Source organism: Falco cherrug, chromosome 1 (assembly GCF_023634085.1).
Source record: "Falco cherrug isolate bFalChe1 chromosome 1, bFalChe1.pri, whole genome shotgun sequence".
NCBI classification, from domain to species: Eukaryota; Metazoa; Chordata; class Aves; order Falconiformes; family Falconidae; genus Falco; species Falco cherrug.
The window spans coordinates 18,640,612-18,655,846 of NC_073697.1; the positions used below are offsets into that span (position 1 = coordinate 18,640,612).

At 40.8% G+C, this 15,235-nt stretch overlaps 1 protein-coding gene across 4 annotated transcripts in view; it reads right to left on the minus strand.

Annotated features, from left to right (window-relative positions):
* The window catches only part of ARHGAP24 (Rho GTPase activating protein 24), a 225,564-nt gene that overhangs the window by 179,944 nt on the left and 30,385 nt on the right, over positions 1-15,235 (minus strand). For all 4 annotated transcript variants that reach the window (XM_055724668.1, XM_055724746.1, XM_005433787.4 and 1 more), the window contains one exon: positions 4,565-4,764. In XM_055724668.1, the coding sequence (XP_055580643.1) occupies positions 4,565-4,744 (180 nt within the window). In that variant the 5' untranslated portion in view covers positions 4,745-4,764. Of the gene's footprint in view, positions 1-4,564; positions 4,765-15,235 lie in introns of those variants that run through there.

Consider the following 15,235-nt stretch of genomic DNA (forward strand, 5'->3'; position numbering starts at 1 on the left):
GCAGAGACTTGGTGCTTCCTATCTTCCCCTACCCAAGACTGAGGGAGCTGCTCTTACAAGTCAAAGCAGTATCTACTGAGAAGCTGTTTTGCTTGCTACAGCGCTCTTCAGTATTTACAGGAAATCTAGTTCTTGTGCCTTTCCAAAGACAAGGACCAAAGCGAATAATACTCCGATCTCCCTTCCTGAAAATCCTCTGGGCAACAAGGAGAGATGGGCATTTCTTGTGATGCAGTTCTAAAGTGCATGTACAATTACGTATTTTCTCCCCACCCAGAAATGTTATCCATTCCTTTTTAACTTGTAAAAAAGCACCATGCTAAATCTTTAATCATATTCAATACTAATACTAAAATATTTCCCCTACTAACAGGCTGTTTCAAATTAAGTAATTATCATATTAATTTCTATTTAACATATTCATTAGAACCTTTATTGTAATTTTAAAATGCAACTGAGTTTTGTCATCTTCCCTATTAATGCCATTAAATGGATTTTTCTGTCAAAGAAATTTTTACACAAATTGAATGAGAAGCATGTATTTTGCCAGAAAGGAATACTTCAAGATATATTCTATTTGTACATCAGAGACAGTCTTTTCCCTTACAGACAAACGGTGACCTGTACTTAAGATTCCATCTGCCACTTGCTCAGTTTCAGTCAAAGACTGATTCAAATTCCACATTTAAGATTCACACCTTAGCATTCAAATCTACTGTCCCTTCCCAGGGTTTGTCTTAAGCTCCTGTGAGCCACTGAATTCTGCTTAGCATCACTTATACCAAACAGTGAAGAGCTTAACAAGCTCCAGAGGACAAAAACTGCACACCAAAATGTTCAGGATGGGATATAAAAAGAAATAGCAGATCACTGTCTGCTTTCAGGCATACACCACCAAGTATTTCTTGAAGGCTAGTTCATAGTTCTTTAAGACCTCTCTACTGTGCACACCTCAAACTGAAGTCCGTAAACCAAGTTGAGCAGCAATGACACTAAATAGGTGCCTAAGCCTAAAACACTGTTTTGACTGGATGAACTTGCCCATTCATGTTCATTTACAACCTCATATCAATGATGCTCCATCAGTACAGGCTACCTAGCTTTGCTCTGATAAACTCACTCACCAGTAAGACCAGGAGAGCGCAACAGCAAAGATAAAACAAGGAGATGATGCTTGGAAGCTCCCTCTTGCTGCTCACAAAACCACAGAAAAGGCACGCTGTCTCACTGAGAAGGCACTGACTTCCTTCTCCCACCTTCAATTAGGAGCATGCCAAGCCAGACACTGCAGCTGGTGAAGTTAACCATAGGCAGAGAAGAAAGCAAGAAATACATTTTCATGGGTTGCATGTAAACAACAGCTATACTGTGAAACATGGAATGCTAAACGCTGATTTCTTTCAGCTGCCCACATTTCAAACTCAAAGCTGACCTTCAGATCTGGCATAATACTAGCTTTCTAATGCATAATGGGCTGTCAGGAGTAAGGTGACCTACGAAGACTGTAAAAAGAATTAACAAGGCAAAATCCAGTGTCACTTCCAAGAAGTAAAAATTACACAGAATTATCAGAAATCAGATTTTATTTCTTCACATGCCTTGTTCACTTATTTGTTAGGGGTTTTTGCCTTCTGGAATTAACTAGATTATTGCAATCTATACTCACATCTTCAATAAACAGATATGCCATCTTTGCCAGATCCCCAGAGACATTTCAAGGACATGCAAGCAAAAAATAGCTGCTATTCTTACTGATAAAACATTACAAGGGAAAGATTCTTGTGCCTGATGATGATAAACAATCAATGAAAATTCACTGACCTTGACTGTAAAGCTAACAGCTGTGTACCGCTTTTTCTTCTGTTGTTCCTCACTAGCTCTGTGTGCCTGTAGGCATCTGACACAGGTTGGCAGAGACATTTGCCCACACTCACACTGAGAGTTAATGACTTTTAAATGTAATAATCTGACACCAATGAGATGTACACATATTGATTAAAGCATATGTGGTAACTATCTATATTACTAGCAAGAAATGAGCATGCTTCAGCAATTCAAAAGCATTTACTGATGGTTCGGATGCAAGATGGTATTTTTCTTTACTCCCATTATACACAGGCATTTGTAGAATAAAGTCTGACAGATACTAATATTTTTCTGAAATTCAGTTCTTTTCACATCTCCATCACTTTCAAAACCAGAAACATCGCGGCATAATTTCTGGTACAGACTGGACAGAACCCAAGCCCAAATAAGACTTAAGCAGACTAGTGATCAGGATGGCTGCTGAATTCACACCAGAAAGTGGATTCTGCTTTTCTTTAATTTGCATTAAAGCTATAAACATAAACGCATTTGCTTGCCTTGTCCTCTCCTGCAATAGTTCTTCTACTGTCTATAAACATATATACACAAGGTGTGCAATTAGAACATTCCTCAGGATCACTGCTCTTCTGTCTCCTTCCAAACACAACTAACCAACAAGCAAAATGAAAACTATAATCTAATTTGGAAAAAAAACCCTCATTAATTCTCTTCCATTATATTATTGTCTAAAAAAGTTACTGTACAATTGTACATTGTAGAGACTGTACAATCCAGTAGTGAATAAACATGTACTACTCCTATATACAGATCCAATACCTAGATGGCTAATGTAACAAAATACTACTTGCCATTTCCTGATGATATCCCTAAGCACTGAAAATTCATGGTATCAGTGAAGTTCTTTGCTTTAGCTCTCCAGAGTAAGAACAACAGGGTTCCCAGAAGGTCACAGCAATTTTCTTGTCAAAGTTAATGCAGAAAACTCTTCAGTATGGTTACATGGGGGAAAAAAAAACATTTCAGTACATGGCACTGAACCTGAGCCATATTTCAGGAACTGAAATTTGTGCAGTTTGCTTCAGAAACATTCCAAAGGTACACCAAGGTGAGATATTGACTGATCCTAATTCAGACAGGCCCATTCATTTTCCAAACCTACTGGCATATTTTAAGTTACACTTCTGTTGGCTTCCCCCCCCCCGCCCCCAAACTTCGTATCTCTAGGTGTTCTTAGGAACTTACTTGAGACAAGTGGAAAACTCAAACATTTAGTTATTTAATCAACTGCTACCTAACTTATCAAAGGTATCAGAAGATCAGAGTCACCACCTCCATTTCACAAAAGTAAATAGGATTTCTGAAGTCACCCCACAGGTCAGTGGCAGACAGACAAGATGATAATTTGGGCTCCACTGTGCTGTACAAAGCTCCACGTGATACACAACCGTGTCACTTCTCAAAAAACAATTATGTCCTTGCATGCAAACATACTGGCAGATGTCAAGTGCTAGTTGTATTCTGGAAACCCAGGCTCCAGCCCATAAACATTTTTATTTTGATGGCTACTTTTTACACTCTTGATTAACAAAATATATACAGTGAAAGATACATTTGATTTCCCAGCAATATTAGCTATTTCCTATTCAAAGCAGTCATACTAACATATACTTCATAAATATGCAGTGTGCTATTAATTAACCTATACTATTTGGGATAGTTTTAAGGGCAAAGAGCTACCAAGGCTGTGAAATTGATACTTAGAAATTAAGTCATACCAAAACCTTCTTTACAATCACCTCAAGATTGAATGGTTTTCTTAACATGTGCACCATAATGCAAGCTGTAAAGCTTGGCAAAGTGTCATGACCTGTTCCATACAGGAAGCGAGATTAGATAGGCTTTACATTTCTGAGAAGCGCCTGCGAAATTCCACATAAAGGTACACCCATCAAAAATGTAGTAAGCGTAAAAGGCATGAGTGCAGATGTATTTAATACCTGCACAGAAGTTACTCAGATGCCAGAGCTTTTTCTGAAATCACAAGCACCTAGGAAATGATTAATATATAGGATTATTATATTCCTGTAGGTGCTAGCACAAGATCTCTCAGCTAACTATCACAGAAGCTCAAGCCTGCCCTGACCTGAGAGGCAGCATTATTTCCCTGCTCTTAAGGCACTCTAGAGATAGGCGGCCCTACAGCATGCTGGTGAAAAAACTAAATAAATAGGAAAATAGAGGAGCATTAAGGAGCCCTAAATCGCCACAACAGAATGAGGCAACAGACAGTGGTCTGTTCCACACTACAGATGGCAATGTATTCAGGCTACAGTCTTACGGGTTTTCCTATTTGGGAAGACACAAAGCAGGGGTACTCCACATTTTAAACAGCAGAACAATAGGCAGTACCTTTTCAAATACAGCTTGTTCATCTGCCTCAATCAAGTCCATCTGACTGACTTTTGCTACTTGAACTTCATGTACACTTTGCTCCATTTAAAATGCTACGGTGAGAAAACCTGACCTGGAAAAGGAAGTTTAGAAACAAGCCTGACGGGTAAACAACACTAACTGCCAAGATCTAACACAATTTTGTGTTCACTATAATCAAAATCCCAAGTTGTACTGAGTCAGTGACAGAGACAGACAGGTCTGGTTCTTTAAACACCAAACAATTCTGCTTGCATTAACTTATTTTCCTCCCTCACCTCCCATCCTGTCTCCTCCTTTCACTTACCAAGGGCTTGGTTTCATCTTCATCTTTGAAATAGTAAAGCTGGTCACCCTTGAGAACAAACCAGCGTGTGTGCCAGGTCTTGACGAAGCCTCCTTGCTTCCTCAGCCACCCACACTTGACAGCACTGTGCTGCCCTTGGCTTGGTGGGGGAGTCTCTACAGAGCCATTGTGTTCTTCCATACTGGGACTGGGCAACTCTCCTGTTGAGAAAACAAGAGGAAAAAGTAAAATAATTAGTTTATTATCCAGGCGGTAACTTGGTCCTTTCAACACAGCTGGAAAAGAAACATGCCCTGACTCCAAGGGTGTGCTAGAAAACCATTTAGCATCTACCTGCTTATTCGTATACTGGCACCCCATCTGCTGAGAGATTACTTGCCTATGAAACAATAATAATAACACACTGAGCTGCTAAAAAGCAGGCCAAAGGCAGAAGATTTGCACAAGTACAGCGTAAGAAATTTTAACTGCCACCGAGGAAGACATCAGCTGCTTCCTGAGGTCAGTTCTGCTGGATTACAGGCAGTAACAAGGAATGAACTTGCAGTATGTTTTCAGACTAAGGAAAGCAGTAACCTTCTCACTACTAGACCTCTTGATCTAATATTCACTGACAAGCCTGGGGCTTTCAGGGAGTATCAAAGAAGCCTCTGCTTCCACGGAGCTTGATCCACCAGACACGCAGGCTTATTTTGTTTTGTTTTACTGAAGTCCATTTAATGGAATGGTGACAGTAAATACAAGAATAGCTGCATATCCCCTCATACAAGAAACCCCCTGACTGAAGTGGGTATGTGTCCGGCCATGCTTATTATAGACATTTTGCAAATCACACAGAATTTTGGTGCACCAGCTCAAGGCATAAGAAGTGTGTCAAAACCAGAGCTGAAGTGTGGAATTAGAGAAAATTCCATGTGGCTTTTCAGCTTTGTTAAAAATATACTTTTTAACCATCTCTAGGCAGTCATGAATCTTTCTGATGGACTTCGTACATACAATCATGCAGTCATATACTTAACCTTCATGGTCAGAAGGCTCTTCCTGATCCCCCATTAAGTCTAGAGCTCAACAAACTCAGGATTTTGAGTTGCAAGCTCTATCTTCAGTTGAAATACAAATCAAACCCACACCTACATGTGCCAAATAGCATATACCTAAACAGAATAAAATGTGACTACAACCACAAACACAGCAGCGTGCAAAATTAACGGTGAAATTTTACTGTAAGTGCTTGAAGAACAGCATGTTTCTTTTCTTTCTAGGCTACCGCTGGCATCCTTTCTTGCCTAGTCAGGAACTTAGACAGCTGTTAGGGTTTGGGAAAACTAGCTTCAGAGGTAAGCTATTTATTGTTTCTAAACATCAGGGTGGGAAAAGAATAAAATATTCTAGACGTTGCAGGCAGGAGATGTCTCTGACTAAGAGCAAAGCTTCCTGTTCTGACTTTGGCAAAGGAGATTGGTGAGTCCAAGCCTGGCACTCAAGCTCCAGTCCCCTCTACAGAACTACATTACTGAACGCAGGAACAGGCATCAGCATTACAAAGATGAGTACTTGGCTTCTAAAGCAGATTAAGAACAGAGATCCACATTCATTTGACAGATGAGACCATCCCTCTGACAATACAGGTGCTTTGGCTGGATAGTGCTACATCATTGTAAAATAAATTGCAATATAATCAATCAAGAAGAAACAAATAGATCAATAGATTGCAGTCAAGAGTGTTTTACAGCACATTTTTCCTTTGTCTCCCTTCTTCCTACTGTTCATACTTAACCTTCTTTGGAACAGCTTCTCCAGCTGCCATCTCTGCTGTGTGTTTACACCTTCTGCTTTTAATACCCGCACACTGCCTGTTGTCACGTCCCAGCTTTGGGCTGGATCCTGGAATCTGATCTCCATGATTGAAATTCTTAACTGCCCTGTGCCACTGAGGTTACAAGCACAGAGGTTTCATTGCAAGGTACAAATTAGAGGATCAAAACTTAAGTCACTTGGCATTCTTCTCAGAAAAAGGAAAAGACAAATCTTCCTCCTGCCTCTTCACCTACAGCCACCTGGAACACTTGTACTGTTACATTTACTTGAGCAAAGTGTGCCTGCAAAACATACAAACGTGTCTGGCTCTCAACAGAGCAGACAAAGAATTTTTTTGTGCCCAGGGTTACAATTACATCCTAACAGAAACAAACCAGCTGATAAACCCCCAGACCACACTGACATAGGGTTTGCGTGAGGGTTATATACAAAGTACACACTCTGAAAACTGCAGCTCTGGGCTGCAGAGTGTATTAGATGCTGCAGTGAGTTCTGAGCAGAACTTTGCTTCCTTCTGATCCGGAGCTGTAAGGGCACATTCAACTACCACTAGAAAAATCAATAGCTTGCTTTCTTAGTGCCTTGTTCATAAATGTCTGCTCACACTTCAAAGTGGTCTGGGCATTTGTCATATTTTTTATTCACTTCACATTGTAATAATTAACTATGAATGCAACAAAGCAGCGGCCAAGCAGCCTCTGAGAGTCCTACAGCTTTATCCCTGGATGCCCAAGCTCTCTCACTTGTTACCTTAGCTCTTTAAGATGAAGATGACAAGTTAATTGAGATTATTTGCAATAGGCAATGATAAGATAATCTCCAAGAACTGACTTCATCCATACACAGCAGGTTTGGTTAGACTGACTTGTACCCTACCTCTGCTTCTCACTGAGTGTGGTGAAAATATATCAGGAATGAGGACAGGCTGCACTATATGAGATCATTCTCTCCAAAAGGAACGGCACACAACTCATAACTGGCATTTAAAAAATACAAACAGAAATCTCTTAGACGCTGCTGGTTTTTGGCTGGGCCAAAATAGATGCCAAGAAGCAGTCCTCCAACTCACATCCCTAGCAAACGAATTAGCTAATATTTAAGCAAAGCATTGTAAACAGCAGGTAAGGTACTGCAGCTGAAAAAAGGAAGGAACAAAATCATAACCCGTAGGCTACCCCCTGCTCCTTACTGCACAAATGCAGAAAATCACAGCTCTCAGCTGCAGCTAACCTGATCAGTTTATCTCTGCTGCTGCTTGAGCCAGCCTCAAGGAAGGGGCAAAGGAAGAGTTTAAATACAGACATTGTGTGTATCACTGTAGTGCTAAGGACACCAGGTCCTTATTAGGCTTGGACCACAAATAAGAATCTAAATACCAAAGTCAAAAGCAATTAACTCCTTGGATGAAAGGATATTTGTAATTTCATTCCACAAAGTCACATTTCACTGGTGTTGATACCACTGTACAAACTAAGCATTTGGATTTTAGCTAGCCAGGGAAAAATGTTAATTGATCTACATCTCTGTGTCTAGTAAAATTTCTATCTTAAACTATTTCTGCAATACTGAAACAAATGAGGTGTGGGACAGATGACATTCTACCATTCCCAAGCCCTCACAGGCAAGCATAAGATCTCCTTTAAAGCAGCCGTTGATCTTTAGACACTTTCTGTACAAAACAGTTTCATTTCATTTATTAGTGATTTAATTCTCTTCAGCAGTTAAAATTTCAGCCACCTAACTTGCTTTTGTTAAGAGAAATTGTATTTAGTCATGAGTTTAAGTTTATTTGTTGTTTTCCATCTCTCCTTCCCTTTCAGAATCTGCCTACTTACAAACCAGACTCGGAATCAGAAATTCCAGCAGCTGGCTCACTTTCACTAGTTGTTTTTACAGCTGTTTCAACACCAAGATCATAAAAATAAATTGCAGAAATATCAGGGTGCTGGCACTGATGCAGAGAACAGCGAGGTGCAAACAGTATGTAAATAACACATGACAAAGTGTGGAATTACATCAACATACTCCAAGCCCTCTCACTCTTGTAAGACGAGGCAAAAAGCCATGCATTTTCAAGCACTAAATGAGCATATTCCTCAAACCCATCTTCTGAACGGGAAACACAACTTGTACTTGCTGCCAGAGTCAACTCTACTGACTTGGCCAACCTCCAGTTTAGGTAATGACCAGAACTGAACAAATGCTACACAGTCTGTTCATTTGGGGCTGGCTGCAGGCTAACTCTCCTGGGCTTGTCTGGACATTGGGAGTGCAAAGTAAACAAGATGAGAAATGTTCCCTGATGCACTGGCTCTGCATCAACATCTCACGGTCTACAGAGGCCATCACCATTTTCCATTGCTGGCCCCAATCCAGCTTTTTGTGCTGCCATAAGGGCATCTGCCTCTGTCACTAGTCTGTCTAGAAGGCAAATAACTGCACTTAAGTTCTCACCAACACGGAAGGGCTGTGCCAGTACCACGCACAGAAAGCGGTCAAGTGTTTCTTTTCTCCTCAGCTACCACTCACACAATACTTGAAATATGGAATTGGGCAGCTCCCCCAGATCCCAGCACGCTGCCAGGAAATAGTCAGAGAAACTCGTTAAAGCAAAGCAAATCCAGTTACAATGAAAAGTCACAGGATTGCACCAAGACGTTTGGCAAGAAACCCTGATGGTTTGCAGTATGCTTTTATTCTCACTGAAATTTCTCATGGCCAAGATAGCGCATTTCAAGCATGCAAAACATCATCAGTGTTTGCTTCCAGCAACCCTTCTTCATCTTTGCCATCGCTCAGGTGCTGTATCAGGTGCTGTATCAGGTCCTTTGCAGCCCAATATCAGCCTGGCACAAAATAGATAAAGCTGAGAAACCACCAAAGCGCCTGCCCCAGAACCATGCTCCTCCAGCTTGTCACAAGGTCTAACTCCTTTGCCTCTCAAAAGGGTAAGCAACGCAACACCGCATGGAGATGGCTTCTCCATGTCAAACACATTAGCAGACATCCAGTAAAAGGCTGTAATTTTGCATCAGCAATTGACTTGGTCACTGATGAACGTATCTGCCAACTATATATACACACACACACATATACACGTGAAAAATTTGAAAAAAATCTTTGTGACACGACTGTTCTATATAAAATTAGATTACTTCAGTACTGTAACACTTAAATGAAGAGGTATAACTTACTTTACAAGCAACACTTAATTTTGGGTTCCTTTCTAATTATTACCCATGAACTATATAGAGCATAAGTGCTTAAGTTTAAGGTTATTGCTATCTTTCAGGTATGGAGTGCTGCCTCTGACAGTTTCCCTTTGATTTTTCTTGATTTGGTCTGGCTGAGTAACAACTTCGTAAAACTACTTAGTACGTGAAAACAGGGTCTGTATTTATCTTGAAATGTGTTTCAAGACACCTGAATCTCTGCTACAACACAGGCATGCATCTGTAAGCAACTGCTGCAGGAAGCAAAAGACTGGCCTATTTCTCACCATCAGGTTGCTTCAAATCAGTTGCTGCTCGTCTGTTGTGTCAACAGGATATTGCACATGGAAGGAAAAAACATGTCAAAGAGGTAAAAAAATACTTTAAAAGAGACTTGACTTTCTGCTAGTGCTTAGCAACGATTTTTACAAGATGCACATTGCGAGGAACGTCTCAAGTTCTGTCACTGCAAGGACAGATTTTAAAGTATTCCTGTCTTGTTCTTTTTCAAAAGCTACGGCAGTGTGCCTGACAGTAGCTTTCCTCCACAAGCCTTCAGAACAGACATTATACTTTCATCCAGAAGGTTTTTTAAGACATCTGAGAAACCTTTTGTACTACTGGCAGTAACACTTCTAATCACAGATACATCTGGCTGTTCCGCATTCCCCACTCTCATTTTTGTCCTACCAGGGACTGCCTAAAGATATTTTGCTTGAAAGGATTTAACTTCCAAGGCCTAAATAATTACTACTTATTCAATAAAAAGTTGTGAGAGGTGTTACCAGCAGTCAGATTGTAGAAGGCCTGATCCACTGCCCAGTGAAGCTACGGGAAAGACTCATTACTTATCAATGCATTTTGGGATCAGTTCCAAAACAAAGATCAATAGTTTTGCCACAACATTGAGGTCTTGGTCAAATATAAGTCTTTAGTATGTGATTTGTAGTTCCATGCCAGAACAATCCTACAGAAATTCCTACACTAGCCAAACTTTTACAAGCCCACTGTTTGCTTATAGGAATTCAAGCACAGCTAGAAATAGCCCCAATAAAATGGCACTAGAGAATTTATAAAGAACAACAGAAGGTACTCAACTTCTTGTGAATCATAATGGCAGCTAAGTAACAAACTGTCAGGCACCTTTGAAAACATCAGCTTTTGTGTGTGCATATTTATTTGCTGTGGTTGCCACTAGTGTTTGTATACATATGCATAGAAACCCTATAGATGAGGTCTGGACACTAGTTCACTTCCCCTCACTGTAATCCCACAGTACCAGCTGCATTTATCCCAGTATGAATCTGCCCATGGTCTAGGGTCACTGACAAGACATGAGACCTACCTTTTAGAAGTCACGTAACAGACTAGTCTCAAACAACTTCTATGTTGACAACAACACTCAGCCTAAGCTGGCAGATGGGAAGCTGAAGTGTGCCAAACCTTTGCAATTGCTCTTGAAACAGCAATGATCAATAGTAATGACTCTGTATTTAGTGTGGTCTTTGGTACAGAACGCTGGCAGATACGGGACTGCAGGGTCGGAACCTCTTGCCTCCCCTTTGTCCTTTCTGCAGTCAGCACCGAAAGGAGCTCAGTTAGTCCTAAACACTTAATTTCTCTGCTTGATAGAACGTATTTCTTCCACATAGAGCAACAAAATCATATTGGCTTCCTTGGTAGAGATAACTGGGTAACAAAGTATTTCAAAGTGTCCCCCACGTCTGTCAGCTGCTGCTATGTGAAGGAAAGCTACTGCAGCAGTTCTATGACTGCAGCATCATGCTGTCACATCAGTACTTTCGGTAATTGTCGTAGGTAAACTTCTGCCGCCTTTGCCATTTGGTCCTATCCTCTTTAAATCCATGCAGCAATATTTAGACATGCCCTTTCTTGTCCTTCCACTGCTGTTGTGGCAGCAGGAAGCATAATGAAATTGTCTAGCTAACAGCCCTTTGTCCATCACAGACTCTCTTCTGGCCCCTAAAAATGACTTTTTGTTCCCTCCATCACCTCTTAACCTCACTGCCTTTCCTGAATCAAGATGGACTCCACCTGCAGAAGAACTTGTGTAACTCAGTAACACTGTCTTTGCTACACTTCTGCATGTTACTGACACACTTAGGTCCTCAGCTTTTTCCTCACATGGTAGCACACGGTTGCAAGACAAGGTTGCTACTACCACTGGATTGACATAGTGAAGCTACGATTAGAACCGAGTGGTCCCTCATCTTCCAGGTTTCTGCCTAGGCTTCCACTTCAGGTGTCTTATTCTGTAAAACTGGCAATGTTAGGGAGAAATTGCATATAGCGGAAAATCAGCTTTACTATCTGGAGAAGCATGCAGAAAAGACAGAAAGAGCCTCTGGTGGCTGAAAGGTCAAGTGATGCAAGATGGACAAAGAAATGCAGAACAGTTGGCAAGTATCACAAGCTGAAACACTGAGCAGTGAAAAGGTCAAGGAGCAAGTCAAAATCAGCATCTGGAAAAGCAAAAAGATATTCCAACGCAGAGACGTCTCTCCCAACCATAGGGTTATGCTGACACTGAATCTCTGATGCTGAAAAACCTCAAACTCTCTTTACAGCCTCATACTTTACATGGAGAAAGTAATCATAAAAGTAAATTCATCCCCATATGTGAGTAGTGAATACTTCAGCACTTACTGGCTTCACTTACAAAAGAATTGATTAAAAGTTGTGTCCAAGCATGATCTCAACAGATGATCTCTCAAAGTATAAAAATACTCTCTGGCACTAGTTCTTTTTCTGAAAGACTGATGGCAAAAGGCATCCAAGTACAGATGTCCACAGCTCCCTGACAGTCACTGAAAATGGAATAAGGCTCCTTTAGGAAATCCAGTGTAACAGGACTTTCTGTGTTGTCCTATTCACAGCAGCTCAGGCCTTCAACACTCCTTGTAATACTGACCAAAAGAACCAAGATGTTACAAGTTACATTCACTAAGTAAGCTGAGAGGTGGGAAAAATACATTCTAGTTTCTCTATGGCAGCAAAAGCCTCCTCCCAAACCTGCTGCAATTCTAAATCGAAGGAGCACACAGGTTCTGCAAAAAGGGTTTGTGGTTGCTGGAGAGTGGGAAGAAGGAAGGAGAATATTTTCTGCCTGCACCACACTCCAGATTCATCTCTTGCTCTGACCAAAGCTAGCCCCAGCAAAGTTCCAACTCCAGCAACAAGCAGCTAGCACAGCAAGTACTGGCTGGTGACGTCTCTCCCAATACACAGATGTTCAGAGCAGGAGGAACCTGATTTTTGGGTGCCTCCACAGAAGCCACAGTGGAAACAAAGGAAGATTCAACCAACCTCAACTCACCCCAAAATTACCTTTTAAGTCTTACATTAGTTCATATTTGATAAACAGAAGTCTGTGGACTTGTTTTTGACATATTGACATGTCACACAAACTGACCTCCTTCTGCTTTGTTAAGTACAATGTAATGTGTTTCCTTTTCAGTTCAAAGAAGTTCAGCAGCATTTGGTATTCCGCTGAGAGTGCCTTTGAAGTAGACATCTCACACTTGGAAATGTGTTCCCCAGAAGGACTATGGCATCACTGAAATATGCACTTGGGAGCATCCCACCCCAATGTCTCAGAGGGACTGACAGAATCACAGCACCCACCTGCACTGAAGTTCAGAATTACCGTATTCATCTCTCAGCTCCAGAGGCTCATGGGCAGCGCAGCACCTGGGGGCAACTGTAATGGCATGTGTGTTCATGTTACACATGTACTGTATGCATCCAAAAGAGCATCTGGATAGTAAACAGGCAGTCACGTACGGTACACAGGTAGCGAGCACCCCCCAGCTTCAGGGAGTATCTTGGCGCCATCCCAGCTGAAATAAACAGGGGCAGGTCAGAACCAAGGGCTCACACTTGGCATGCTCAAGGGTGCATCCGCTTCCACTCCTACTAAACCCAGCACCAGAGCCAAGATTTGTGTCCTTTCTGCATGCCAGCCCCAACAGGACCTAAACTTACAACAGACCTACTTTTAAACAGAAATCAGTATAGTTTTAATGCTGTTCAGAAATGTTTTATATAAATGGTAATTGCTTCTGACACTTAAAAACATTAACCATACTGACATAAATTTCTGTGTTAGAATACTGGAGACAATATAGTAAAAATTTTTAAAAGCAGATGTGTGTCCTTCCATGGAAAAAGCCAACTCAAAATAAGCACCATTACTTTGTAGTCGACATTTCCATCTTCTGCCTAGGAAAAGCATCAATTTGTACCCATGGAATTAACATCTCACTTTTCTAAAGCCAAGTTCACATCAGAAAAATAGAGTCCACAATCCTTCCTATATTTCAGAAAGCAGTAGTATGTTATGCCATCTAAATTGTTTTTGTAAATGGAAGTTTATGCTACACTAATAAAGCCACTGTGGCACTGCCTTTTCCAGTAAAGCTCTAAGCAAACACTGTTTCCAAATTCCTAAGCCATCAACAAGACACTACCCCTTGACTCTGAAATCAATTCATATGGAGGAAGGCTATACATTCATGTAGTCCTTATCCTTTAAAAATTAGGATGCTAACATGGATGTGCACGGATGCTAACACCTACTTTTCCAGCTTGTAGCAAAGGAACCATTAAAGCCAAAGTTGTAACTCTCTATAAGGTATGCACCTACAGTCTTCAGGCTCTGCTACTATAACCCACAGTGAAAAGGTGAACACACCTTTAAAAGCATGCTGTATTCAAATGTGTCTGTCTGGCAATTACATAAAATGCACAACAGAGCTTAACTGCATGCTGTCAGATCGCGTAACCTTCCTGCTATGTGAATTGAGTGAGAAGCAGAACTGAAGTCAACCAGTTACTTGCTAAAGTGCTCTTATCTTCAGCAACCTGGAAGCTAACTAAAATGATGTAAACATCTTTTTCTGTCATTGCTCTGCCAAAAAAAAAAAATATATATATATATACTTGAAACCCAAGTTAAGTTATTCACCTAGTACATGATTCAGAAACAGGAGAGATGCATGTGTTACAAAACTTAAGGTAAACATTTCTTGTTTACTGAAAAAAAAGCACCAGCAAGTAACAAGGCAACATCAGGCACTCTCAAGGTTGTAAGCAGACTACAAGAAGAGAGACAGTTGCATTAACTAGGACTAACACTTCAGAGAAACAATTCAAAGATGGCAGCCCCTGAATCTACAGCCTCTTTGAATCTGTGCTAAGCATGTTCATGTTTACATAGTTCAATTTATTCAGCATCTACTTTAAGAGAGGCAAAGTACCCCGAGAATATAAATTCCTTTTATATGAAGGACATGATATGAAGGACAGTGCTCATTAACAGCACAGAATATTAAGAACAAACCAGCAAGACCTGCCTTTTCCTATTATCTCCCTTTACAGTAAGGAGAGCCTGTGTTTTTATAAATCACTACCTGCAGAGCAAAATATCGGTGTGCCTGCAGGAAAGAAGGTTATCACCTACATCCAGAGGGCCTTACTGTCTCTGTACGGACATCATTGCTCCACAGTGTTGCTCCCTTGATTTTTAATTTCTCTCCCCATTTAAACAGCTGTGATTTCACAGGTCTGCAACTACTGCCTTGGATAAGTACACCTTGAAGCATGAACCCCATGAGCAGAT